At 41.8% G+C, this 24,923-nt stretch overlaps 1 protein-coding gene across 2 annotated transcripts in view; it reads right to left on the reverse strand.

Moving 5' to 3' along the window:
- The window catches only part of SERGEF (secretion regulating guanine nucleotide exchange factor), a 267,435-nt gene that overhangs the window by 67,567 nt on the left and 174,945 nt on the right, over window positions 1-24,923 (reverse strand). For both annotated transcript variants that reach the window (XM_049890589.1, XM_049890590.1), the window contains exon 10: window positions 20,358-20,394. In XM_049890589.1, coding sequence (XP_049746546.1) covers window positions 20,358-20,394 — 37 coding nt within the window. The remainder of the gene's footprint in view (window positions 1-20,357; window positions 20,395-24,923) is intronic.

The following is a 24,923-nucleotide window of genomic DNA, read 5'->3' on the forward strand; positions in this document are numbered from 1 at the left end:
TGGGCTCTCTTTCTCACTAAATCTGAGTGCCATGAAGTAATAAACATTTGCTGTATTCCTCCACAGCATCCAGAATGCTAGATGGCATGTTACCCACCACTAATAAAGGCTGGCTGAAGGGAAGGATTGAGGAAAATACTGTAAGTAACATCCATTCATTATTTAACAAACATACGAAGCACCTACTGCATGCAAGGCAACTGTAGACAGTCAAGTCTATTGGGATGTGCAGCAGTTTGTGGACATGAAGACACGGTTTGAGAAGTGTACCAGATTTTAGAAATTGTCTAGTCTAACTCTCACATTTCCCTGGCAGGAATCCTAAGGTCCAGAGAGGGAGGGTGACTTCCAGAGTCACAAATTAGTGGCAGACAGAGCAAGGACCACAGCTCAGCTCTTCCACTGTAGAAGGCTGCTTCCAACTTATTCTTGCTCCTATTTTCTGCCTGAGCTCACCTATTAGATTTACCTTTGCAAAGCCCCAAGCCTCTTGAGTATTTGTAAGCCAGTGCAATGGGCCACTGACATTTGGGGATTTCCCATTCACAGTCTCTGCTACTGTGAGCAATCCTGAAAGGACCACAGTGCTGTGCTAAAACATTGTGGTCAGTCTGTTGCCTAATAAGCCTGGCACAAGACAGTGAATGAGTCTCCTCAGCATACAGTCAGCTTACGAGCCTCCTTAGCAATCAGGCACCCTCGCTCATGGTCACATATGGAATGGCTCCTGTGGAGTGATACAAATGTTGCTTCTTTAAGAATAATTTTTTTTAAACCACCTTTATTGAGAGCTAAAAAGACACACCTTGTGGTATGAGGCTATGCACAAAAAGCATACAACTCCACAGAAATGACAATAGCCAAGAGCCTGTACAAAGATCTCTGTGTTAATTGTGAAACATCTCTCCCAAATGTACATGGTTTTATCACATTTGTGGCCTGGTACAAAGGAAAACATGGTGCCCCAAGTGGCCAGGTATGGTAGTGGCAACGAATATATCACTTCCAGTCTAAGTTTTTTTTTATTTTTATTTTTTATTTATTTTTTAGAGCTAAGTGAGGCAGGACCTGGGACAGCATTGAGAACCCAGGGAACTTAGAAGCTGCTCTGCCTCAGCAGTCCCCCTCTACTTGCCACACAACCGCTTCAGCAAGCACCTAGAGAATTAGCCACCAGTTTGTATCAGTAGCATGGGCTGGACCTGAGTTCCAGTCCCACCTCTGCCACTTATTACATGTGCAATCTTGGATAAGTCACTGCCTCTTTACATCCTAGAGCTGCTCTGATGGCAACAGGACCCAGGAAGACAGCTAAAAAGGAAAGGGAATTCAATAGTGTCTAGATAATTGGGAAGCCGTCTGGAAAAACAATGAAGTCATATTCACACCTGACACAGTATACCAGGATAAATTTCAAATTGATCAAAGATTTACATGTAAAAACGGAATCATAAAAGTACTAGAATAAAACATGAGGAAAGTCTTTACACCCTGGAATCAGGAGGGTTATCTGACTCAAAATCCAGAAGACATATGGGAAAAGACTGATAAATTTAAACCACAGTAAAGGTTTGCATGCAAAGAACAACAATAAAATGAACAAAACACCAAAAGACAAACAAAAAGCTGGGGAAGTATGTTTGCAATTCAAATCACAAAGGCCTAATCTCCCTAGTATGTAAAGAGCTCCTAGAAATTGGTTAGAAAAAAGACCAACAATTCAATAGAAAAAAAAGGGCAAAGTGTATTGTGGTAGGCAGAATAACGGCCTCCCAAAGATGTCCATTTCTAATTCCTGGAACCTGTGAATATGTTACCTTACATAAAACCAAAAAAAAAAAAAAACCCAAACCTGTTGCTGTCAATTCTGACTCATAGAGACCATATAGAATAGAGCAAGACTGCCCCACAGGGTTTCCAAGGAACAGCTGGTGGACTCAAACTGCCAACCTTTTCATTAGCAGCTATAGCTCATCATAGCTTATGGCAAAGGCGATTAAGGTAGCAGATGGAATTAAGGTTGCTAATTAGATGACGTTAAAACGAGAGACAGTGTATGCTGCATTATCCAGGTGGGCCAAATATAATCACAAGGGTCTTAAATGCTGAAGAGGGAGGCAAAAGAGTCAGTGTGAGATGCAATGTCAGAAAGACTCAACCAGCCATTGGTGGCTTTGAAGATGGAAGAGGCCACAGTTAAGGAATATGGGTGGCCCCTAGAAGCTGGAAAAGGCAAGAAAATGAACTCTCCCCTAGAGCCTCCAGAAAGGAGCACAGCCCTACCGAAACTTTGATTTTAGCCCAATGAGACCCATTTCAGACTTCTGACCTCAAACTCTAAGATGATAAATTTGTGTCGTTTTAAGCAACTAATTTTGTGGTGATGTGTTACAGCAGGAATAGAAAGGTAACACAGATATGAAAAAACCCTTTGTAAAGACATAAATACAAATGGCTCCTGAACACAGGAAAAGATGCTCAACCATCATTCATAATAATTAAAGCTATGCAGAGACTAGAATGGCCATAATAATCTTAAAAAAGAACAAACCAGGAGGCCTTACAATACCAGATATCAAGATTTATTAGGAAGCTACAGTAATCAGGATGGTGTGATACTGGTATACAGATAGAAAAAAAAAAAAAAAAAACGGACTAATGAGAAAAAGAAAAAGAGTCCAAAACAGACTCCCACATATATATAGTCTTTTGATTTACAACAAAGGTACTTTTATAATTCAATGGGGGAAAAGATAAACTTTTCAATAAATAGTTCAGAGGCAATGTTTAAAAACAAAAACAAAACACACTAATGTGAGATGGATTTTAAGGCTAAATGTGAAAGGCAAAACAACAGAGACTTAAGAAGAAAACAGGAAAATATTTTCATGACCTGGGAGTAGGCAAATGGGAATGAACTGGACTTCGTTAAAATTAAGAATACCTATTCATTTTAATGTCCAGTTTATCAGTCTTTTCTTTAATGGTCCGAGGTATTTGTGTCCTGTTTACGACCTCTTCGCCTACTCCCAGGTCATGAAAATATTCTCCTGTTTTCTTCTTAAGTCTCTGTTGTTTTGCCTTTCACGTTTACCCTTAAAATCCATCTCGCATTAGTGTGTTTTGTTTTTGTTTTTAAACATTACCCTGGTGGCACATTGGTTAAGAGTTCAGGCTGCTAACCAAAAGGTCAGCAATTCAAATCCACCAGCCACTCCTTGGAAACTCTGTGTGGGCAGTTCTACTCTATCCTATAGGGTCACTATGAGTTGGAATCAACTTGACGGCAACAGGTTTGGTTTTTTTTTGTTTGTTTGTTTCATCAAAAGACACCACTAAGAGGGCAAAAGAGAAAGCCACCAACTGGGAGAAGTATGCAATACATATATCCAACAAAGGACTTGAATCTGTAAAATATAAATGATGCCTATGAACCATTAAGCAAAAGACAAAACCTGCTTTAAACAAATGGGCAAAGCCTTAAACAGGCACTTGACAGAAGAAGCCACCCAAGTGCAAGTGGACTACAAGCATATGAAAAGGTGCTCAATATCATTAGTTATGAGGGAAATGCAAATTAAAATCACAGTGAGATACCACACTATACACTCATCACAATGGCCAAAAATCAGTAAGATACTGGCGTTAGCAAACATACGAAGCAATTGGAACTCTCACATATTGCTGGTGGGAGTCTAAATTAGTACAACTACTTTGGGAAACGGTTTGGCAGTTCTACTAATGCTAAACATATGACCTAGCAAACCCTTCTCTTTGGTATGCACCCAAAAGAAATAAGTGTATATGCCCACTAAAAGGCAGGTATAAAAATGTTCAGAACAGCTTTATTCGCAATCCCCATTCAACAACAGTTAAATGGATAAATAAATTGTAGTACATTACTGAGCAATAAAAAAGCTACTGTTACATGCAACATGGATGATTCTTATACACATAATATGTTGAAAAAAAGAAGCCAGACACAAAAGAGTACACACTGTGTGACACTGTTTATATAAAGTTCAAGTGCAGGCAAAATTCACCCCTGGTGATTGGAGTCAGAAGAGGTAACTTCTGGATGGAGGCAGGGCCAAGACTGTGGAATAGCCAGACACTTCTAGGGATCCCTCTTACAACAAAGACCCAAAAAACTGAGAGAAACGATTATATTTATGACAAGCTAGGAGCCCTGAACATCAAAGGCAAAGTTAAAAAATGGACTGAGCAGCAGAGGGAGGGAAAGACAGTTCAGAAACCGACAGAAGATATCAGAACTGAATCACCAGGATCCCTCAGGCACCCTTCCCGGGAATGACTGCAGCAGGCTGGTACTAGCATTCAGCCGCAGTTTCCTCAGCGAGAAACAATCAACCGCACAGCCTACCCACACCTCCAGAATCAGAGAAGGACAGTGCTCTCAGCAAAAGCTAAGCACTTGCATTTATTTTACCGCGTCCCCCGCCCCCAAGCCAGCTTCAGTGGCTGTTGACTTCTTTGGGCCTGAGATAGGCCTTGATGAACTTCCTGAACCATTCTCCCAGCCTTGGAGAAGGAATAAATTCATAATTGGGGGAAAAGATAATTTGCCAGCTCCATTAACCTGGGGAGCTCAGGACAGGAGCGGCTCTTGTCCAGGCATAAACAGTCCATGGACTTTGAATACCTTTCCCCCTTGCATGGACCTGTGTGGGCCTATTTCAGGACAATATGCCCTTGTTGGCAGGCTGCAACTGTTTCAGCTGTGTGGTGAAGAGGTGGGTGTCTGATGTTTGACACCGCTTTGCCTATTACACAGGGTCCTCACCTACCCACACCAGGGGCCTAAGGACTGGTGGCTCCACTCAGGTCACCCAGCCACCCGCGACAGGGGTCCAAGGATAACTGGTACCTCCCAGTCATTACAACCAAAAGCATTGGGTACCCAAGTCTGTCTGCAGAACCCACCCACCTATATGCTCTAGGGAACAGGGACACGCTTTGCTCATGACACTTGGGGGATGCTTGTCAGCCCCCTGCCCTGTTCAGAGTGTGACCCCTGCTGCAACCAGATACTGGTACCTACACCAAATACCCCTGCCCCTCTAAGGCTATAGGACATAGCCTATACCACACACTCAGGACCAGCTACCTGGGCATCTGAGCTGAATTCATACAAGAAAAGTGAATGGACTCCTAGGCTGATATACCTGATAACAGCCCTAACTATCTGGTGACAGGACGTTAGAGCTTCAAAGGCAAAAATAATCAAGCTAGCTCACTCAAGCAACCCATTTGGGCATATCAAAATAAAACAAAGCAAGAAGCTACGATACACGAAGCAAACATAAAATAAACTAATACATAACTTATAGATGGCTCGGAGACAACAGTCAATATCAAATCACATAAAGAAGCAGACCATGATCACTTCGAAAGGCTCTCAAAACAAAGAATCAAGGGATCTTCTGATGAAGGTGCCTTCCTGGAATTACCAGATGCAGAATACAAAAGATTAATATGCAGAACTCTTCAAGACATCAGGAATGAGATTAGGAAGGAGATCAAGCAATACACAGAACAAGCCAAAGAACAGAAAGATAAAGCAGTCAAACAAATAAAAACATTATTCAAGAACATAATGAAAAATTTAATAAGCTGCAAGGATCCACAGAGCAACAGCAATCAGAAATTCATAAGATTAACAATAAAATTACAAAATTGGACAACTCAATAGAAAGTCAGAGGAACAGAATCAAGCAAGTGGAAGGCAGAATTGGTGACCCTGAAGATAAAGCACTTGCCACCAATATATCTGAAGAAAAATCAGATAAAAGAATTTAAAAAAATGAAGAAACCTTAAGAACCATGTGGGACTGTATCAAGAGAAATAACCTACGAGTGACTGGAGTACCAGAACAGGAAGGGATAACAGAAAATACAGAGTGAACTGTTGAAGATTTGTTGACAGAAAACTTCCCTGATATCATGAAATATAAGAAGATATCTATTCAAGATGCTCATCGAACTCCACATATGGTAGGTCTTAAAAGAAAGTCACCAAGACATATTATAATCAAACTTGCCAAACCAAAGATAAAAAGAGAATTTTAAGAGCAGCTAGGGATAAACGAAAAGTCACCTACAAAGGACAGTAAATAAGGACAAGCTCAGACAACTCGACAGAACCTATACAGGCAAGAAGGCAATGGGATGACTCATACAAAGCACTGAAGGAAAAACATGCCAGCCAAGAATCATATATCCACCAAAACTGTCTCTCAAATATGAAGGTGAAATTAGGACATTCCCAGATAAACTGAAGTTTAGGGATTCATAAAAACCAAAACAAAACTACAAGAAGTGCTAAAGGGAGTTCTTTGGCTAGAAAATCAATAATATCAGGAATCAACCCAAGACTAGAACACTGGACAGAGCAATCAGATGTCAACCCAGATAGGGAAATCACAAAAATAAATCAAGATTTAAAAAAAAACGCTCGAAACAGGGAAAGAGCGATGTTGTTATGTAAAAGGAGACAGCATGAAAACAACAAAGAGGGACTAAGAAATGTAGCCATAGATCTTTCATATGGAGAGGAAGGTAATACGATATAAAAAATAAAAGTCAGGTTTAAACTTAGAAAAATAGGGGTAAATACTAAAGTAACCACAAAGGAGACTAACAATCCTACTCATTAAAATAAAAAAGAGGAAAAAAAATAGAGACTCAGCAGAAACAAAATCAACAACAACAAATAAGAGGAAAAGAAAATATATAAAGATAAACCACTCAGCACAAAAAATTAAGTGGCAAAAAGAAACTGTCAACAACACACAAAAAAAGACATCAAAATGACAGCACTAAACTCATATCTTACCCATAATTACGCTGAATGTAAACAGACTAAATGCACCTATAAAAAGACAGAGAGTGGCAGAATGGATTAAAAAACAAGATCCGTCTATATGCTGCCTACAAGAGACACACCTTAGAGACACAAACAAACAAAAACTCAAAGGATGGAAAAAAAACATACCAAGCAAACAACAATCAAAAAAGACCAGGAGTGGCAATATTAATTTCTGACAAAATAGACTTTAAAGTTAAATCCACCACAAAGGACAAGGAAGGACACTATATAATGATTAAAGGGACAATATACTAAAAAGACATAACCATATTAAATATTTATGCACCCAACAACAGGGCTGCAAGATGCATAAAACAAACTCTATCAGCATTGAAAAGTGAGATAGACAGCTCCACAATTATAGTAGGAGACTTTAACACACCACTTTCGGTGAAGGACAGGACATCCAGAAAGAAGTTCAATAAAGACACAGAAGATCTAAATGCCACAATCAACCAACTGGACCTCATAGCCATATACAGAACACTCCACCCAACAGCAGCCAAGTATACTTTCTTCTCTAGCACACATGGAACATTCTCTAGAATAGATCACATATTAGGTCATAAAGCAAGCCTTCACAGAGTCCAAAACATGAAAATATTACAAAGCATCTTCTCTGACTGTAAGGCCATGAAAGTAGAAATCAATAACAGGAAAAGGAGGGAAAAGAAATCAAACACCTGGAAACTGAACAACACCCTGTTCAAAAACTACTGGGTTATAGAAGACATTAAGGATGGAATAAAGAAATTCATAGAATCCAATGAGAATAAAAACACTTCCTATCAGAACCTTTGGGACACAGCAAAAGCGGTCCTCAGAGGTCAATTTATATCAACAAATGCACATTTACAAAAAGAAGAAAGGGCCAAAATCAAAGAATTATCCCTACAACTTGAACAAATAGAAAGAGGGCAAAAAAAGAAACCCTCAGGCACCAGGAGAAAGCAAATAATAAAAATTAGAGCAGAATTAAATGAAATAGGAAACAGAAAACTGAAAGAGTTACTAAGACAAAAAGCTGGTTCTTTGAAAAAACTAACAAAATTGATAAACCATTGGCCAAACTGACAAAAGAAAGACAGGAGAAGAAGCAAATAACCCAAATAAGAAATGAGATGGGTGATATTACAACAGACTCAATTGAAATTAAAAGAATCATATCAGATTACCATGAAAAATTGTTTTCTAACAAATTTGAAAACCTAGAAGAAATGGATGAATTCCTAGAAACACACTACCTACCTAAACTAACACAAACAGAGGTAGAACAACTAAATAGACCCATAACAAAAGAAGAGATTGAAAAGGTAATCAAATAACTCCCAACAACAAAAAAAAAAGCCTGGGCCCGGATGGCTTCACTGCAGAGTTCTACCAAACTTTCAGAGAAGACTTAACACTACTACTACTAAAGGTATTTCAGAGCATAGAGAAGGATGGAATACTCCCAAACTCATTCTATGAAGCCAGCATATCCCTGATACCAAAAGCAGGTAATGACACCACAAAAAAGAGAAAATTACAGACCTATATCCCTTATGAGCTTAGATGCAAAAACCCTCAACAAAATTCTAACGAATAGAATTCAACAACATATCAAAAAAATAATTCACCATGACCAAGTGGGATTCATACCGGGTATGCAGGGATGGTTCAACATTAGAAAAACAATGTAATCCATCGTATAAATAAAACAAAAGATAAGAATCACATGATTTTATCAATCGATGCAGAAAAGGCATTTGACAAAGTTCAATATCCATTCATGATAAAAGGTCTCAGCAAAATAGGAATAGAAGGAAAATTCCTCAACATAATAAAGGGCATTTATACAAAGCCAACAGCCAGCATCATCCTAAATGGACAGAGTCTGAAAGCATTCCCCTTGAGATCAGGAACTAGCCAAGGATGGCCTTTATCACCGCTCTTACTCAACATTGTTCTGGAGGTCCTAGCCAGAGCAATTAAGCTAGATAAAGAAATAAAGGGCATCTAGATTGATAAGAAAGGACTAAAAGTATCTTTATTTGCAGATGACATGATCTTATACATAGGAAACCCTAAAGAATCCTCAAAAGAACTACTGAAACTAATAGAAGAGTTCAGCAGAGGATCAGGATACAAGATAAACATACAAAAATCAGTTGGATTCCTCTACACCAACAAAAAGAACATTGAAGAGGAAATCACCAAATCAATACCATTTACAGTAGCCTCCAGGAAGATAAAATACTTAGGAATAAATCTTACCAGAGATGTAAAAGACTTATACAAAGAAAACTACAAGACACTACTGCAAGAAACCAAAAGAGACCTACATAAGTGGAAAAACATACCTTGCTCATGGATAGGAAGACTCAACATTGTAAAAACGTCTATTCTATACATACAATGCAATTCCAATCCAAATTCCAATGACATTTTTTAATGAGATGCGGAAACAAATCACCACCTTTATATGGAAGGGAAAGAAGCCCTGGATGAGTAAAGCATTACTGAAAAAGAAGAACAAACTGGGAGGCCTCACTCTACCTGATATTAGAGTCTATTATACTGCCACAGTAGTCAAAACAGCCTGGTACTGGTCCAACAACAGATACATAAACCAATGGAACAGAACTGAGAATCCAGACATAAATCCAACCACATATAAGCAGCCAATATTTGGCAAAGGCTTCAAGTCAGTTAAATGGGGAAAAGATAGTCTGTTTAACAAATGTTGCTGGCATAATTGTATATCCACTTGCCAAAAAAAACTGAAACAAGACCCATACCTCACACCATGCACAAAAACGAATTCAAAATGGATCAAAGACCTAAATACAAACTCTAAAACAATAAAGATCATGGAAGAAAAAATAGGGACAGTGCTAGGAGCCCTAATACATGGCATGAACAGTATACAAAACATTGCTAACAATGCACAAACATCAGAAGAGAAACTAGATAACTGGGAGCTCCTAAAAGTCAAACACTTATGCTCATCCAAAGACTTCACCAAAAGAGTAAAAAGATTACCTACAAACTGGGAAAAGTTTTTAGCTATGACATTTCCGATCAGTGCCTGATCTCTAAAATCTACATGATACTGCAAAAACTCAACTACAAAAAGACAAATAACACAATTAAAAAATGGGCAAAGGATATGAACAGGCACTTCACTGAAGAAGACATTCAGGTACATAACAGATACCTTAGGCAATGTTCTTGATCATTAGCCATTACAGAAATGCAAATCAAAACTACAGTAAGATTCCATCTCACCCCAAAAAGGCTGGCATTAATTCAAAAAAACACAAAATAATAATTGCTGGAGAGGTTGTGGAGAGACTGGAACACTTGTACACTGCTTGTGGGAATGTAAAATGGTACAACCACTTTGGAAATCGATTTGGTGCTTCCTTAAAAACCTAGAAATAGAACTACCACAGGATCCAGCAATCCCACTCCTGAGAATATATCCTAGAGAAATAAGAGCCTTTACACAAACAGATATGTGCACAACCATGTTCACTGTAGCACTGTTTACAATAGCAAAAAGTTGGAAGCAACCAAGGTGCCCATCAACAGATGAATGGATAAATAAATTATGGTATATCCACACACACAGGAAAGGTGTGCATCGGGGTTGTATTCTTTCACCATACCTATTCAATCTGCATGCTGAGCAAATAATACAAGAAGATGGAGTATATGAAGAACAGGGCATCAGGATTGCACGAAGACTCATTAACAACCTGTGTTATGCAGATGACACAACCTTGCTTGCTGAAAGTGAAGAGAACTTGAAGCACTTACTAATGAAGATCAAAGACCACAGCCTTCATTATGGATTGCACCTGAACATAAAGAAAACAAAAATCGTCACAACTGGACCAATAGGCAACATGATAAATGGAAAAAAGACTGAAGTTGTCAAGGATTTCATTTTACATGGATCCACAATCAACAGCCATGGAAGCAGCACTCAAGAAATCAAAAGATGCACTGCATTGGGTAAATCTGCTGCAAAGGACTTCTTTAAAGTGTTGAAGAGCAAAGATGTCACCTTGAAGACTAAGGCACGCCTGACCCCTGACCCAAGCCATGGTATTTTCAATCGCGTCATATGCATGTGAAAGCTGGAGAATGAATAAGGAAGACCAAAGAAGAACTGATGCCTTTGAATTATGGTGAATATACCATGGACTGCAAAAAGAACAAATAAATCTGTCTTAGAAGAAGTACAGCCAGAATGCTCCTTAGAGGCAAGGATGGAGAGACTGCATCTTACATACTTTGGACATGTTGTCAGGAGGGATCAGTCCCTGGAGAAGGACATTATGCTTGGCAGAGTACAGGCTCAGCAGAAAAAAGGAAGACCCTCAACGAGGTGGATTGACACAGTGGCTGCAACAATGAGCTCAAGAGTAAAAACGATTATTAGGATAGCTCAGGACTGAGCAGTGTTTTGTTCTGTTGTGCACAGGGTCGCTATGAGTCGGAGCTGATTCAACGGCACCTGACAACAACACAACCACACAACGGAATACTATGCATAGATAAAGAACTATGATGAATCCGTGAAACATTTCATAATATGGACGAATATGAAAGACATTATGCTGAGTGAAATCAGTCAGTTACAAAAGGACAAATATTTTATGAGACCACTATTACAAGAACTCTGAGAAATAGTTTAAACAGAGAAGAAAATATTCTTTGATGGTTACGAGAGTGCGGAGAGAGGGAAGGAGGGACAGAGGGGGTTTTTACTAATTAGAAAGTAGATAAGAACTATTTTAGGTGAAGCGAAAGACAACATACAATACAGGAGAGGTCAGCACAGCTGGACTAAACCAAAAGCAAAGAAGTTTCCTGAATAAACTGAATGCTTTGAACACCAGCGTAGCAGGGGCGGGGCGCTGGGGACCATGGTTTCAGGGGACATCTAAGTCAATTGGCATAATAAATTTATTAAGAAAACATTCTGCATCCCACTTTGGAGAGTGGCATCTGGGGTCTTAAACGCTAGCAAGTGGCCATCTAAGACACATGAATTGGCCTCAACCCACCTGGAACAAAGGAGAATGAAGAACACCAAAGACACAAGGTAATTATGAGCTCAAGAGACAGAAAGGGCTACATAAACCAGAGACTGCATTAGCCTGAGACCAGAAGAACTACATGGTGCCTGGCTACAACTGATGACTGTCCTGACAGGGAACACAACAGAGAACCCCGAGGGAGTGGGAGAGCAGTGGGACGTAGACCCCAAATTCTCGTAAAAAGACCAGACTTAATGGTCTGACTGAGACTAGAAGGACCCTGGAGGTCATGGTCCCTAGACCTTCTGTTGGCCCAAGACAGGAACCATTCCCAAAGCCAATTCTTCAGACAGGGATTGGACTGGACAATGGGATAGAATATGATCCTGGTCAAGAGTGAGCTTCTTGGATCAAGTAGACACATGAGACTATGTGGGCATCTCCTATCTGGAGGGGAGATGAGAGGGCAGAGGGGGACAGAAACTGGCCGAATGGACATGAAAAGAGAGAGTTGAGGGAAGAAGTGTGCTGTCTCACCAGGGAGAGAGCGTCTAGGAATATATAGCAAGGTGTATATAAATTTTTATATGACAGACTGACTTGATTTTTAAACTTTCACTTAAAGCACAACAAAAATTTAAAAAAAAAAAAGAATAGGTAACTTCTGGGAGTGAGGTATTGACTGAGAAGGGGCATGAGGTAGGCTTCTGGGGTGCTGGATATGCTCTATATCTTGCTCTGGGTAGTGGTCTCACAACTATATCCCAAATACACATGTAAAAATCCAACAAACTGAGTCCTTAAGCACTTTATCATATATATGTTGTATTCCAATTAAAAAGTAACAAAACTACCTCTAGTAGTTTTTTTCACCTATCAGATTGGTAAAAATCCACACATTTCTTAACACACACTATCAAGGAAGCTGCAAGAAACAGGCACTCTTATGCATTGCTGGTGGGGGTAAAATATGGTATAATCCCTTTGGAGGCAGTTTTGCAGTATCTTGCAAAATTACAAAAACATTTACCCTTTGATGCAATAATTTCACTTCTAGGAATTTACCCTACAAGGATACTCTCTCACAGACAATAACATATATGCAATGTTATTCACTACAGCATTGCTTGCAATATCAAAAGACTAGAAATGAGCTAAATGCGTAACAGGGCACTGGTTAAATAAACTACAATAGTAAGTACAAGGGAATATTATGCAGCTGCAAAGAAAGAACTAGGAAGGCTCTTACGCTGATATGAAAATATCTCCCAGATAAATTGTTGAGAGAAAAAAATCAGACACTGAAAAGTATGAAGTATGATACTATTTATGTAAGAAAATCAAACATAAACCAGACTCACTGCTGTCGAGTCAACTGCAACTCCTAGCAACCCTATTGGACAGAGAAGAACTGCCCTATGGGGTTTCCAAGGAGTGGCTGATGGATTCAAAGGCTGCCGACATTTTGGTTAGCAGCCAGATAAAAATATTCACATAGCGACCCTATGGGACAGGGCAGGACTGCCCCATAGAGTTTCCAAAGAGTGTCTGGTACATTTGAACTACTGACCTTTTGGTTAGCAGTGGTAGCTCTTAAACACTACGCCACCAGGGTTTCCACTTATACAGTAAAACCTGTGAAAGCTTGTGTAAGGCAGAAACCTGTCAGAGAAGGAAAACTCAAATATTTTCCACTAAAACAAATAATACAAAAGTGGTGTAAGACTGTACCCTGCCAAAGGCGGAAAACTTGAGAGACCTGGAAAAACAAGGCAGTCCCATCAAGTTCCAGCTCTACAGGTTTCACTGTATATGCAAAAAGAAACTAGAAGGATATAGAAAAAACTAATGACAGGCATTAGCTGCACACATGGTTAAAGAGTTTTGGGCAAACTGGACTGATGGCAATAGGTTGAGAAGGAAGTTTCTCATTTTAAATATGTTTATGCCTTTTTTGAAATTTTCAGGCATGTATATGTATTTTAAAAAACCTTTTTTTTTATATGTATTTATTATTCAAAAGTTAATTATTTTTTTTTTCTAACGAGGAAAGGGACAATGGAAGGTGGGAGAAAAATTCTAAGAGCGCCGGCTTTCCAAAACAATGTCATTGACTTCATGATTTCAACTGGTTATTATATAAGACACTCAGACCTGCTTTGAAATGAAGCAAAAGAGATTTAGGCTGGATAAAGAAAAGAAGAAACCCTCGTGGTGCAGTGGTTAAGTGTTACGGCTGCTCACCAAGAGGTCAGCGGTTCAAATCCACCAGGCACTCCTTGGAAACTCTATGGGGCAGTTCCACCCTGCCCTGTAAGGTCACTATAGTGTCACTATGAGTTGCAATCGACTCTATGGCGATGAGGTTTTTTTTTTTTTTTTTTGTATACAGAAGAACTTGCAAACAGGGAGGGGCTAACTGTTGAAAGGAAGAGACAGAATAATCATACCTAGTGGCTTTACAGACAGGCCAGACTGTTACTGGTCTGCAAGAGGCAGCGTCAGCTGGTAGTCTACTGGCTCTCAAGTCAGAGTCCTGGTTGAAGACCTGACATACAGATTCCTCCTGGGCCAGGCAAGTTGCTCAACCTAAGCTTCAGGTTCCCTCACCTAGAAAATGGGGTGAACAATAGTGCCGACTCATCAATTAGCTGGGAGGGTTAAATGGGGTATACTCACTCACTGCCTTCAAGTCAATTCCGACTCATAGTGACCCTATAGGACAGAACAGAACCACACCATTGAGTTTCCAAGGAGCGTCTGGCAGATTCGAACTGCTGACCTTTTGGTTAGTAGCTGTAGCACTTAATCGGTATGCCACCAGGCTTTCCAGATGGGGTATAAGCCTTTACACTCTGCCTATCACACTGTGCATAGGAACATACAAGTCTGTACCTGTCTCTAAGCTCCCTCCAAAACCCTAGAGTTTGGAGGTATCACCTCTCACAGGAACAGCCAGTGCCAAGAAAGTCATTTCTCTCAATGAAGTTCTTACATGGCCCTGTTTCCTGGATTTCAGGCCAAGGTCAGATGTTCTGCTACATAATATTACAAAGGCACAAAGGTTCAACAATTGGAAATCATCAGTGAAATGGAAAAAAAATCCTTGTATAGATTATTGCTCCTATTTGGTAAAAGAACTGGCTTTGCTTGGAGGAGGAGGAGGAGGAGGTACTGCAATTGCCTGCCAAATACCCAGCCCTTTAACAATGCCTGTCTGGCGAGCCTGAGTGCTCTAGGAAAAGGCCACCAATAAAATTCTTTCCAAGGGTCTATGTAGAGCGGAGAGAGGAAACGCAGTCAGCTTTTTTTTTCTCTGCAGGACGGGAAGGCTGAACAACTGTACATCAGGAGAGAAGGCAAACAAATTGCCCATTCAAGCCAAAATAAGCTGCTCCTGGGAGGAAGCAAAACAGCTGGAGCCAATTCAGCCAGACACAGAGGTGAGGACTGGGGAGCCTGCCTCAGGGAGGCAGGGGTCTTCCGAGCAAGGGGTGGCCACATGCCCTCAGCTCACCTCTGCTGACCTCAGACTACGCCCACAAAAGAGAGCCAGCCAGCCCTCTTCATCAGATGTGGAGGGAAATCCCGGGTGGATAGCAGGAAAGGAAAGCAAGCTAGTGAACCAGCCAAGTGAGCAAGCACCTGCTGAGCACCTATTATGTGGCAGGCTCTGAGCAGGCACTTGACATCCTATGGCATTTGAAAGAACAGCTTTTTAGGATGGGTATCGTGATGTCTACTCTACAGGTGAGGAACCAGGCTCAGTGAGGCTGAGCAACTTGTACAAGGCATACACCTAGTGAGTAGCCAGGCCAGTCATGGCCAATGGCCTCAGTTCTCTCCTAGTTGTCACCTGAGTTTCTCTGCCCAGTGCCCCAGTCCTTCCTCTGTCTGAAGCAGGGGGGTCACACTGCCACACCATCTTGTCTAGGCAAATGCGTAACGGGTCAAGAGAAACTTCGCTGGAAAACTAAGGGAAGAACCAAACCAAACTCCAAGAGAAGGGGGAAAAAAGAAACCTGGAAGCAAATGAATAAGTAGAACAGATTTTCAACCCCAAGGAAACCGCAATGTGGCTGCTGTGGGGCTTGCCTCTGGCTGGAACATAAAGGCCCTGGGTCCCTGTCTAGGGCAGTGGGCAGCAGAATTGTGACCTGGAACAAACCCGGGCTGGCACTGTTTCCAGGGCTGGCGAGATTTCCAGATCCCATAGGTTGGATGCCCAGGCTCCTTCTAAAGCTATATTAAGATCCTACCCCAAACCATGGTACCTTAGGTGGGGAAGACACTTCCCTCTCTAGCTCCTGAGACTCCCAGGCTGAGCCTCAGGCCCTCTCGTGGTATCTTACAGTTACTTCCTTCCTTGAGGTCTTAATATCTATAATAAAAATTACAATAGCAACTAGCACTTTTTTAAATTTATTTTGTTGTTGAGAATATACACAGCAAAATAAATACCAATGCAACAATTTCTACATGTACAATTCAGTGACACTGATTACAATCTTCGAGTTGTGTGACCATTCTCACCCTCCTTTTCCCAGTTGTTCCTCCTCCATTAACATAAACTCACTGCTCCCTAAGTTTTCTATCTAATCTTTGGAGTTGCTATTGTCAATTTGATCCCATATAGACTGAAACAGCACAATGCTCAAGGCAGGCATTCTTTACTAAAAAAAAATTCTTTACTAGTTAAGCTAAATTATTGCTTAACTCCTGCTAAACTTAGCTCAACTAAGACTCCAAACTTAGCTCAACTAAGACTCCGGGGGATATTTTTGGTTTAAGGTTTAAAGATTATCTCACAGCAATAGTTTCAGGGGTTTGTGCAGCCTCCATGGCTTCAGAAAGCCTGGATTCCATGAGAATTTGACATTCTGTTCTGCATTTTCTCCCTTTTGATCAAGATTCTTCTATAGAATCTTTGATCAAAATATTTACTAATGGTAGCCAGGCACCATCCAGTTCTTCTGGTCTCATGGCAAAGGAGGCAGTTGTTCATGGAAGCAATTAGCCACACATTCCATATCCTTGTCCTATTCGTGACTCTCCTTCCTCTGTTGCCCCCGGTGCACAGAGACCATTTGTTGTGCCTTAGATGGCTGCTTACAAGCTTTTAAGACCCAGCCACTACGCCATGCACTACTAGGCAGAGGAAAAGCACTAAATATGTCATTAGGCCAATTAACTGGGATGTCCCATGAAACCTGACCCTAAACCTCCAAACCAAGGAACCAAATCCCATGAGGTTTTTGGTTGTACATCAGCAGCCTCAAAAGCTACTCCTTTTGTTGTTGTAAGTATATCTATCACACAACTTTTGCCAATTCAGCTTTTTACAGGTGTACAACTTATTGACAGCAACTGCAATAATTGGCTGTGCAACCCTACCCTTAATCAATGCAATTTTTCCATCACCGTTAACCCTCCCTTTCTCCCCTTCCCACTCGCCGCAGTAACTACTAATAAACTTGGATCTGTATACATTTAATGATTAACATTTATTGCGCCTTTACTTTTATGCCAGGCACTGTTCTTTGTACTTTACATAACAATCCTATGAGGTTGATAATATGATATTCCAGATGAGATGTACAAGGCACAGAGAGGTGAAGACATTCACTCAAGGTTACACAGCTTATAAGTAGAGAAGTCAGAATTTGAATCCAGGCAGTCTGACCCCAGTGACTGTGTTCCTCTTAGCCACTACCCATATTGTCTCAAGCCCTAAGATATAACAGAGTGGAAAGAGCAAACTTCAAAGTCAGGTAGACAGCTCTACCGTTTACTGCTACTTACCCCTGGACAATCCGTTTAACCTCTGAATCTCAAGTTTTCTTCTCTATAAAATAGTTACAACACATACACTTCCTTGAGTTGTGCCCATTACCTAAGACAGAATAGGTCCTCGAATATGTCCTTTCACCATGCTCTTTACCTCCTTTTCCAGTTTGATTTGTCTGTCTCACATTCGTTAGACATTAAGGCTGCATCTACCCTGGAGCAAAGTTCAGCTTCTCTATATTGTGGTCTAGGCTATTCTGTATCTACTGTGTGCCTGTCACATGTGGGACATAGCACCAGGCACTGAGGAGCTGGACCTCAGGGAATGAGACTGCAGGCAGGGAAATCAGTCTACAGTATGCAGTGGCAGTAGGGTTGAGGGCAGGAGCCAGCTGTGAGAAACATGGCCTTAAGCTGGTAGGAACTCTTTCCCTCCTCCAGCTTGTCTTCCATCTGCGGCCCTCCGGCCAGGGCTCACAAGCAGCTTCTTGTTGCTTCCTGTTGCAAAGCTTGTACCCTGCAGTGTGCCTACTGAAGGCCTCCTTCCTCCAGTGGCAGGGAGCCTCAGGCAGTTCACAGGCAGGAGACATGCCCAGAGCCCTGTGACTGTGCCTGCTTGTCCTCGCTGTGGAACCATTCATTCAGTAGACTCTGAGCCAGGCCAGGCACTGGGGACAAAATGGAAAATAGCAGGTCTGTCCTCAAGGAGCTCCCTAGCACGCCCGGTTCTTCAACTGCCTCTTAGGCCTCTTCACTGGGTTAATGCTGGGCCCACCCTTCCAGGACATTATCACTTCTTTCTCCCAACAGAGCAGTTCCATTAACAAGTGATTCTCCCCCGTCCGGCCCCCATCCTGCACGAGAATTAAAAAAAAAAAATTGCGTGCCCTCCCTATGTGCCAGGTGCTTTACATACTTAATCCTCCTAACAATCCTGCAAAGAGGAATTATTATCCCCATCACACAGATCAGAAGAAAACGAAGCTGCACAGAGCCACAGGGCCAGTCTGAACCAAGGCTGTCTGCCTGCAGAGCCTGGGCTCTTCCGATAGCTCCAGGCTGCCTCTGTCAGCGCAGCCTCCCGCCCTGCTAGCTCTGGCTCCTTCCTTCATCTGGACTTTGTGTTTCACTTATTTAGATTCCCTGCAATCTTCTTGTTTGTACTAGTCCCAGAGGAAGCCAACCTCTCCCAATCCTGTGACAGCGGCAGCAACAACATCCTAGGCACTGCCTTTGATTCTTTGATTAGCTTGTCTTAATTACTCCCCAGGCTGGAGCAGTTCCCAGTATAAAGTATCTGGTACTGCTGCAAAGGATGCAGGTTTGCTGTTACATTTTCTCACTCCTCTGACTCCAGCTCCTCTTACTCCCCACCCCCTCTACTGGCTGGTAGCCTCCCTCCTCTGCTGTCCTTGTTTTGCCTCTGCGCACATCACGTTTGGGCCTGCAAAGTAGTGCTTCAAACTGCTGCCACCCCAGGCAGCCAAGCCAGTCTAGCTCAATTCAGAAAAGGGTGCTGGAGTCTCTGCTGAGTGCCAGGCACTGCTCTGGGTGTTATGAATAGGCAGGGAACAAGAGGAAAACACAGAGACCTTGCCCTTCAGAAGCCTAAGAGGCTGGGTAGAAGAAAGACAGGGATAGGAACAGAAATCACTGACAAGGATGGCAGTGATGAGGTTGTAACAAAGTCCTAAAATATCAGAGCTGGAAGGAACCTTCGATTCTATTTTAGCCCCTCCATTTTACAGATGGGGGAACTAAAGCCCAGAGGAGGGCAATTACTTGAAATAATACCAGGTAATTACAACTAACACATCTGCAGTACTTACTAGGAGCTAAGCTCTGTTCTACGTGCTTTACATACATTAACTCGTTCGACCCTCACAACAACCCTATGAGGCAGGCACTACTGCTCTCTCCATTTTAAAGATGAGGAGAATGAGGCACAGAGGGGTTAAGTATCTCATCCAAGTTCACAAAGCCAGTAAGTGGAAGCCTGTAGTGAATTCATGCAGTCTGGCACTACAAGAGGGAGGTGCCTTCTTTAATGCACCATGACATGGAGACTGAGTCTACCTGTGGAAGTAATGAGAAGGCTTCTTGAAGGAATTACTCATAGGCCTGATTTTTGGTTATCCAGAGCCAACTAAGAGGAAGCTTCAATGAACCTGAGGTTTGGGGTAAACTGGAAGTTCCTGAGTGGCCAAGAAATATAAGGCAATGAGGGTAGTGAGCAGAGCCCCATATTTCCAAAGAAAGAGCCACACAAAAGGAAAGAACTTGGTATAAGGGAATTATTCAAAGAATAAGAAACAGCCCACTCTACTCCTTTTATGTCTGGCTTTCTATCTAAGATACAAAGCCTATGAGGACCTAACGTCCTCAAACGTCACTTCCTGAGGCAGGGAGGCCAGCACCTTAAAAAGAAAATGCTCAATGATATGGATTAAAATATTTAAAAAGAGACTTCTAGTAAACCCTTGGTCAACTAAACGCTTCAATTTCCCAGAACATTCCCTGACTCCCTCCTATCCCCCCAACACACACACACACACACACACACACACACTCATGCATGCTGGCCTTTGGTTAACTAATAGCCTTCTCCAATTCTGCTTCATGAATTTCAGAATGAACACAGTACTTACCCATCACTGCCAGATTATGCTCTGAGCCACAAGAGACCTATAAAAACAAAATGTTATATTAGAGAAATAAAAAAGTAGAGATATTTCGACCAGTATATTTTATTATCACAGTTGTTTTGTAATGACATCTATTTTTGGAGAATTTTAGAAAAGAAGTGGTAAGGGACACCATATACAAAGGTTAAGGCTATAATTATATTCACAACTGTATAGAAAGAAAACTTGAAAAGCAATGAATGGAAATACACCAAGATGTCAAAATAGTTATCCTTAGGCAGTGAGACCATGAGTGATTTTTTTTTTTTAATCCTTTTTTATCCAATAAAGATGAAAGTTTTTGAAGATTGGACTGGAAAGATCATCACTCTCATCTGGACCGATAAAAAGCGAGCAAAGATTTCAGTGGAAAAGCTAGACTTTTCCTCATCTGTTCACCTTCCCTCCCACCTTTCACCCTCTGGAAACCCTGGTAGTGTAGTGGTTAAGAGCTATGGCTGTTAACTAAAAGGTCGGCAGCTCCTTGGAAACCCTGTGGGGCAGTTCTACCTTGTCCTATAGGGTTGCTATGAGTTGGGATCGACTCAACAGCAATGGTTTTTTTTTTTTTTTTTTTTTTTCACCCTCCAGCCACACAAACTACCAGCAGTTCTCTGAGGATGTCATGTTCTCTCACATCTCTGGACCTTTCACATGCTGTTCCTCTGCCCAAAATTCCCTCTCCTCAACTGCCTACCTAGGAAACTTCTCTTCATCCTTTAAAACCGCAGCTCGAAGTGTCCACTGAGACCCCTTCCCTGTTGTCTCCAGGCAGACTCTGGCATTGCCTTCACCATGCACCTTATCTGTACCCCATTCTAGCAACTATCTTGTTGCCTCTTAACCCGCTAGAGTGCATGTGTCTTGAGAATAGGACTGAGTCTCATTCACTTCTGTATTGCATAGATGGATTGTACAAGGCCTGGGACTCAGTTAATACCTACTAAACGAGAGAATGAATGAAAGAACAGAGTGCATAAAAGAACAAATACCTAACACATAAAAGACACTTGCTTGGGGTTCTGAATCCACTGTTTTCATTCAGTAGGAGATACTTTGCTTTTCAGTTCCTACGTGTCCCACTGCTACCAGGAGGAAGTGATTGGGAACATAAAGGCACAAATGGTTCCCTGAGTACTAATTAAAAGGAACTCTAGATTCTGGAGAAGCATTGTGTGAGATGCATGCTCACTTTAGCTCCTGGCAAGAGGAAGGCTGTAGGCACTCGTGCAATGTCAATGCTGCAAGAGCCTCTGGAGATCATACAGTCCAACTTTCCCACAGCACAAGGAGAAAACTGAACCCTAGAGAGGGGAAATAACTTACCTCAGTGAGCCTCACTTGCTCTAAGATTTCCACAAAAATTCCTTTCTTGATGTTACAGCTTCTAACTTTTCCCAGTGAAAACCACTTGGAAGTAATGTTCAAAAGTTCTTAGCACAGGGCCCTGGCAGTTAAGGTAACAGATTCCCCCAAAGATAAAACCTATACCAACCCTCTTTCTGTCCCCTAAAGATGTGAGCAGAGGAGTGTTCTGGAGACAGAACCTCTGAGGGGGAAAGGTGATCCAGTTTGTGCTCCTGCACCCTGTGGGGATGTCTCACTGGTGAACTCTGTTCCTACTTTGTAAATCATACCCAAAGGTGGGCAGATACCGTCAGTATTGCTGAGACAAAAATAAACAAAACCCCAAAGCTTTATTATAAATGCGGGAAGAAGAAGAAGAAATATTTCTGGAGGAGAATCAAGTTTAACAACATTAACATTCAAATTTTCCAAATATGAACTTCTGGGAAAGGAAACCTACAACTGTTGAGTACCTTCTACGTACCTGGCTTGTGCCAAACACCTACTTACATAACTATTAGCTCATTCAATCCTCATTATAAATTTCCAAGGGAATTATTACTGTATCCATTTACAAGTGGAGGAAACCAAAGTTCAGTGAGGTGCCTACATGTAGTATTCAACACTATCACCACTGTCATTGTTATTAAGTATTGGCTAATTGCTGTCACGGAAATCCTGGTGGCGTAGTGGTTAGGTGCTATGGCTGCTAACCAAAAGGTAAGCAGTTCAAATCCTCCAGGCACTCCTTGGAAACTCTATGGGGCAGTTCTACTCTGCCCTATAGGGTCGCTATGAGTCGGAATCGAACTGACAGCATCACGTTTGGGTTTTTTTGTTTAATTGCTGTCACTATGTTAGATATTAGAAATATCAAGAATAAGGCACAGTTCCAGCTGCAGGTATCTAAACTTTTAAGGGCTATGATAGGATAGGGATGAGAAACATGCCATGGAAACATACAGGGTAGCTGCATTATGACGGTAGGATCGTAAGATAGCTTTTCTTCTGTTCTCTCTTGTCCAGATAATCTTTAACTGTGGTGGTAGCAGGAATTAAAGCTATTATAAATTGAGGACTCATATGTGCAAGATATCATGCCAGGGCATTTTATAAATATCACCACATTTAAATCAACACAATAATCTTTTCTCGTAGTTATGACTTTGCTCATTTTAGAGAGAAGGTAACTAAGACTCATAGAGATTAAATAACTTTCATAGCTAGTTAAGTGGCAGTCCTAAGACTATAAAGCCCAGGTCTATCAGATCTCTAAGCCAGTACTCTTCACTGCTAAATCATGTTACCTTTATTTTAAAAATTAAGTTATTTCATTTTATAAAATGCAGAGAGAGAAAGGGCCTCCTCTGGCTGCCAAGATTCACCCTGGGGCTGTGATTGCAGGGTTGACCAACTTCAAGGACCAGGGGCTTCTGGAAATAAGCCACCGACATGCCAGTATCAGGCAGCAGATGCTGCTCTGAATTAATGAGTGAGACAGTGAGGAATGGGTTATGTCAAGGTAACACAGAGCTTGAAGCTCAACGTTTCCTACTAATTCTTGCTGCCTGTGCGCTGGCACAGAGGTCAGGAGGCTGAACACCACAGGCCACAAATACCCAGTGCTACACTCCTTCAATGAGATTGTATCAATGACCATTTGCTTCATATTGCTCCTGTCAACAACCACCCACCGCCTAGCTGAAGGCAGCTTTCTAGAAGATTCTGCTAACAATGGCAGTGTGCCCAGGAGCAAGAGATTCAGAGCCAAGAAGCCAGGTGAGTCCTAGGTCCTCTGCATCCTGGCATTTAAGCTCTTGGGCCTAAGTGTTCTCAGGTGTAAAAAGCAGATAACAGTGTCTGTTCTGCCTGACTTAGAGGACAAATAAGACTGGCCATTCCCTCACAGCCATGTGTCTCATCTTTTTTATATACAAATCTGACCATGTCATGATCTATTTAAAACCCTGCACAGGCTCCCAGAATTGGTAGGGCAAAGTTTAAACTCTGTAGGAAAGCCCTCATGAGCAAGCCCCTGTTTACTTCTCTGGCTTCTACTCAAGAACCATCAGCCCCAAATAACATATTCCCTTTGTTCCATTCAGAACACATTTCTTAAACTTTCTCTAAGGACATCATGCCATCCAGGCTTTTATACATACTATTCCCCTGACTGGAATTCTCTTTCTCCCACTGTCTACCTAGCTAATTCCTGCTTATCCTTTAAGATTGCTCAAACATCACCTTCTGGTAAAGTATTCCCTGACTTCTCCAGGCAGAGCCAGCTGCTCCACCCTAGCTACTCCCACAGCACCATGTATCATTGCTCTTATCACACCTAAGATGTCGATTCATGGGCCGTGCATGAGTTAGGTACTCTGTCTCTCAGACACAAAGCCTAGTGCCTTCCCAGTACTGCCTCTGCCCCACAGTCCAAGTGCAGAGCATGAGGAGGTGTGAGGCACCCAGGAGAAAGATAAGGGGCCCAGAGAAGGTGCATGACACCAAAGCAAGTATAAGGTGGGGTGTGGCCATGCCAGTCCATTTGGAGACAGGCACTGAGATGCACAGTGAGGACAGCAAGGGAGCCACACTACAAGGATAGAGTGCGGAGATACTGAGGGTACCAGAAGTATAGCAGAGTTGTTCCAGGAGACCAGCAATAGAAGTCACTCTTAGGAAACTGAGCCTTGGTTTAGGGAAAGCAGGTTTTAGCTTGCTAGCTGAGACCTCCAAGAGAAGGGGGTCACACTCCCCATTGGTGAGGGGCTGGGGAGCAAAGATGGTGGTGGAAAGCTGTTTCAGTGCTGCAGGGTTTTCTATGTTCAGGCATCTCGGCTTGAGGAGGTACAGCTGTAGAAAATCTCCAAATGCCCAACCACCAGTGGAAAAAGATCTCCCACCACCGTTCTGCCAGGCTAGACTCCATCAGTTCCTGTGACCGGAGCTGCAGCTCCCTGGGGGCTGGATCTCCAGAAATACAGCAGATGGGGTTGAGAAAGGTCGAGAGTTGATGCCTAGTAAATATATGCTGAATGCATTAATGGGTTAAATGAACGAACAAGCAAAGAATATCTGGTTGTGAAAATATTTACCAGCTCTCGCATGTGAGCACTTTAGTTCTCAACAGTATATAGTTGTACAGTTTGTAATACCGAGTATCAATAGTCAAGCGTCTGGCTA

The sequence above is a fragment of the Elephas maximus genome, chromosome 7, assembly GCF_024166365.1.
Source record: "Elephas maximus indicus isolate mEleMax1 chromosome 7, mEleMax1 primary haplotype, whole genome shotgun sequence".
NCBI lineage: Eukaryota > Metazoa > Chordata > Mammalia > Proboscidea > Elephantidae > Elephas > Elephas maximus.